The sequence below is a fragment of the Sinocyclocheilus anshuiensis genome, unplaced genomic scaffold (genome assembly GCF_001515605.1).
Source record: "Sinocyclocheilus anshuiensis isolate Anshui unplaced genomic scaffold, SAMN03320099.WGS_v1.1 scaffold38, whole genome shotgun sequence".
NCBI classification, from domain to species: Eukaryota; Metazoa; Chordata; class Actinopteri; order Cypriniformes; family Cyprinidae; genus Sinocyclocheilus; species Sinocyclocheilus anshuiensis.
Window position 1 is genome coordinate 3,068,163 of NW_015544213.1, and position 4,170 is coordinate 3,072,332.

General features: G+C 33.2%; 1 protein-coding gene across 1 annotated transcript in view; it reads right to left on the reverse strand.

Moving 5' to 3' along the window:
• LOC107697205 (dystrobrevin beta-like) overlaps positions 1–4,170 on the reverse strand; it is a 36,182-nt gene that overhangs the window by 10,408 nt on the left and 21,604 nt on the right. Inside the window, exons 11-16 of the mRNA XM_016497891.1 lie at positions 3,402–3,488; positions 3,231–3,321; positions 2,987–3,060; positions 2,759–2,872; positions 1,306–1,402; positions 993–1,013 (exon numbers count right to left, since the gene is read on the reverse strand). Of these exons, the coding sequence (XP_016353377.1) occupies positions 993–1,013; positions 1,306–1,402; positions 2,759–2,872; positions 2,987–3,060; positions 3,231–3,321; positions 3,402–3,488 (484 nt within the window). The remainder of the gene's footprint in view (positions 1–992; positions 1,014–1,305; positions 1,403–2,758; positions 2,873–2,986; positions 3,061–3,230; positions 3,322–3,401; positions 3,489–4,170) is intronic.

A 4,170-nucleotide genomic window follows, 5' to 3' on the forward strand; every position in this document is an offset into this window, starting at 1 on the left:
TTTCATGGAACATGATCTTTACTTAATATCCTAATGATTTTTGGCATAAAAGAAAAATCAATAATTTTGACCCATACAATGTATTTTTGGCTATTGCTACAAATATACCCCAGCGACTTAAGACTGCTTTTGTGCTCCAGGGTCACATATTTATTTCAGTTAGTTGCCAAGGCAACATTTCTAATTAAATTTTAGTACATTTAATTAGAACAACAAACAAAAAGTACATTTTTAATGTAATATTTATATTTTATTTTAGCTTGATTTCACTTAACCTAAACAATTTTGAATGTTTTAATTTTAGTTAACAATAATAACACTGCCGAACATAAGCCAAGTTTTATTTTACTTCATTGGTTTGACTGGATGTTGTTATTTTTGTCATGTGTTGCCATGAAATGCACTTAAAATATATGTAAAATATACTCTACACATGGTAGAATACTTCCTGCTAATAATAAAAATAACTGTAATAATCAAAATGTTTCAAAAGCTTTCTTTTGGTTTTAATGAATGATCAGTTTGTACCGTAGGTGTCCTCCTTATAGTTCTTTTGAAAAATTATAAAAAGAAAATCAATTCTTAAGTAAGGCCTACAATTTTAGGCCAGCCCAGAATTTCCTGTGGATTTTGACAATAGAAAATTTTAATTTATGGATAAAACAATATCTGTAATTTAAAGATAAATTACACTCAGTCAAGTCAAGTGTGAATTTTGAAGCAGCTATGATTTATAAAAGCCTTAGTTACAATACATAAATGATTGTTTGATTTGTGAGGCATGTAAACTCACATTATGGCATTGTGATTCTTTAGAAACTTGTTAGCAACTTTTAAGAGCAATATGAGATTAATGCTGTAGAACCGTATAACCGTTCTATTTATCGACATATTTATTTATGTAAGTGACCTTTAAATGTGCATAGCAAAATGAGTCTTTTATGAAATCACACAGTAATTTCTCTGACATGCAGAGTGAAACACACACTCACAGCTTGTCTCTGCTCCTCATCCTGCAGGAACAGGACAGAGATGGAGGAAAAGAACAGAGGGAGTGAAAAACAGACGACGAGAGCAAGTATTAACACTATAAACTCTAATCCGTAAAGAGAAGAAACAAAAAGTGGAAAACTAGATTAAGTATGTGAGAAAAGACAGCAGCTCAGATGATAAACACTAAAGAGAGTGTGGCAGTGACACACAGTGCCTCCAGTGGCAGAAATATTACAATGCACTAGAAAGTCTCAGTAGTTAAAGAGTGTGTCCTGTTGTCTTGTCTCGTCTTGCTCTGTGTGTCTGGTGTACCTTCAGTAGTTTCATGAGTCCTTCCAGCTGCACCATGAGCTCTCTCCTGCTCTCCTGTAGAGACGACATCCTCTGCTCCAGCTCACCCTTCCTCTGCCTAAAACACACACAAACACAAGCACAGAGCTTAGACCTCTCACAGACACAATGATTTCTGACAGGATGATGATTATTAGACCCAAACCCTAAACTAAAACCATCTTACAGATTTAAAACACAACATGTTTTGGAAGATTTATTTTTACATTGTGAGAAATGCTTCAAATTGCCTCTTAAAGTTGGTTTTTGACATATTTGGCATTCATTTGGCAAATATGTTTTCAAAAATGTGAACCTCAAAACTTGCAGAAAAATGAAACACTTTTACACAGTTTCGACAAGTTAAACTGGTCTAATGGGAATCTAATGGGAGAAGTCAAAGAGAATATTGGCAATTAAAAAAAATAAAACAAAGTAAAACTGTCTAGGCAAATTATAGTGAAACAAACAAACAAATGTGTTTTTATTCATTTAATCATTAATTCAAATGAATGCATGTATGAATGCTTTATTGTCATTGCAGAAAACACATTTTCTTCCAGTGACTTAGAGGGAGAAATAATTTTATGATATTTACTCAACAGTTCATCTTTTAAGTAAATCATCTTTTATAATAATAAATAAAAAGGACGGTAACATTTTACAAGTTATCTTTTGTTAACATTAGTTAAGGAATTAACATGAACTAACAATTACAAATATATTTTTTACAACATTTATTAACCTTTGTTAATGTTAGTTAATAAAAATACAATTGTTCATGTTAATTCACAGTGCATTAGCTAATGTGAACAAATACTTTATTTTTACATGAAAAAAAAACATTAGTACATGCTAAAATTAGTTCAATTCAGTTGCTAAGGAAATAAAAAAAACTAAACAAACTAAAATGAGAAAAAACTATGTAGACATATTTAAAAAAAATAATAAAAATGACAAAAACATGCAACAAAATTACTAAAACTATTAAATTGAAATGAAAACAAATTTTAATATGAATAAAACTACAATTATATCTCAATTATACTAAAATAACTCTGCTAATATCCAAAATAATCTTTAAAAAATTATAACAAATATCTTGCAATAGCTAAAACAAAAAGGCATTCAGAGACTGAATCTGGAAACATCTGCATCATATCTGTGCTCGGAGTGTGTGTGTGTGTGTGTGTGTGTGTGTGTGGTCCGGATAAACCCTATGTTGTAAGGACCAAAGGTCCCCACAAGGATAGCAAAACCTGAAATTTTTGACCTTGTGGAGACATTTTTTTGGTCCCTATGAGGAAAACTTTCTGTGAGGGTTGCATTTGGGGTTAGCGAATACAAAATACAGTTTGTACAGTATAAAAATCATTGTCTATGGAAAGTCCCCATAAAACACAAAACCCAACATGCGTGTGTGTGTGTGTGGTACCTGAGCTGTCTGAGTTCTGCCAGCAGGGTCGGGTTTTGTTGGACTCTCTCTGGAGTCGGCTGACATTCCTGTTCATGCTCTGCTCGCAAACACTGGATCTCCTGTAAAATCTCCCTGAAAACACACACAGAATTATCCTTTACACACTCACTGAGACTAAAATCCAAAACCAAAAGCTGGATGTAAGTCTTCATGAAAACATCTCCATATGCAGCTGTGAGTGAGTACCTGTTCTTGTTCTCCAGCTGCATGATCAGCTCTCTCTGCTGTTTGTTGGTGTTGTAGCTGAAGTCTGAAGGTCTCTGTGATTCACAAAAGCAGCAGGAACAAAGAAATATATGAGTGTTTTACTCTGTGCATTTGCTTAGCTATAGTTTGGAGACAAAACAGTCTCAAAAAGTAAGCTAAATCTGACTTAACGCTTCATAAACGCATAATTTGAAAAGAGATAGCAAACGTGTGTGTAACTCACTCCTGTGTGTCCAGGATCCATGGCCAGACGAGAGGCATAACGAGCGATGAGTCTGTGCTCTTCATCCGTTCGGCTAGGACTGTCTAACGCACTACAAACACACACACAGAAAACATTATTACATTTACAAAACCCTACATAACACACACACACACACACACACACACTCACCGTGGGCTGCTCTGGAGTTTATTCACATATGCCGCGATCAGAGCGTGTTCCTCATTCATACGCTGAGCTGTGGCTAGAGTCGGCGTTCTACACACACACAAACACAAAATTACATTTAATTGCAAATTACAGTTTCAAACAGTTTTTGTATGAGTGGGCTGTACTCTAACACTGCTTAGTCCCTAATCTGTATTAGGGATGCACCTAGGGTCCAAAATTAAGGCTGTTATTTAATTACATAATTTGTTTAATTTTCACAATTTCATTAAATAAAAATGTTGTTGTACAAATATATATACTGTAGACTGTATTTAAAAAAACTACACATGAAAATATTAAAATATGTTTTTTAAGTTAAATCCCCCAGCCCTACGCAAAAGTATAACTTGTTTTTTAACAATTTTATTAAAGACCATTTTTTTCCATTCAAGACATGATATTACAGCCAAACCACCATGATGTGATCTTCTATTGCAAACATATTTTAGAGAAAAATTAATTGGAAATGATGCTTTACAGTACATAAAATTGCTTAAGTTAAAACCTGTTATTTTGTCACTTTTTTAATTAAATTGCCTTCCCATATAAAACTATACTATAGTTTTAAAAGACAATATATGCAATGTTTTTCGAGGGATTTTTTTATTTATTTTTTTTACTTTTTTTCCCCAGCAGAGTTCGAGTAACAACACCTACCAGTTTTTGTTTTTTATATTTAACAGTAAAATGTAGGGCTGCACGATAAATCGCATGCGATATTTAACGCGCA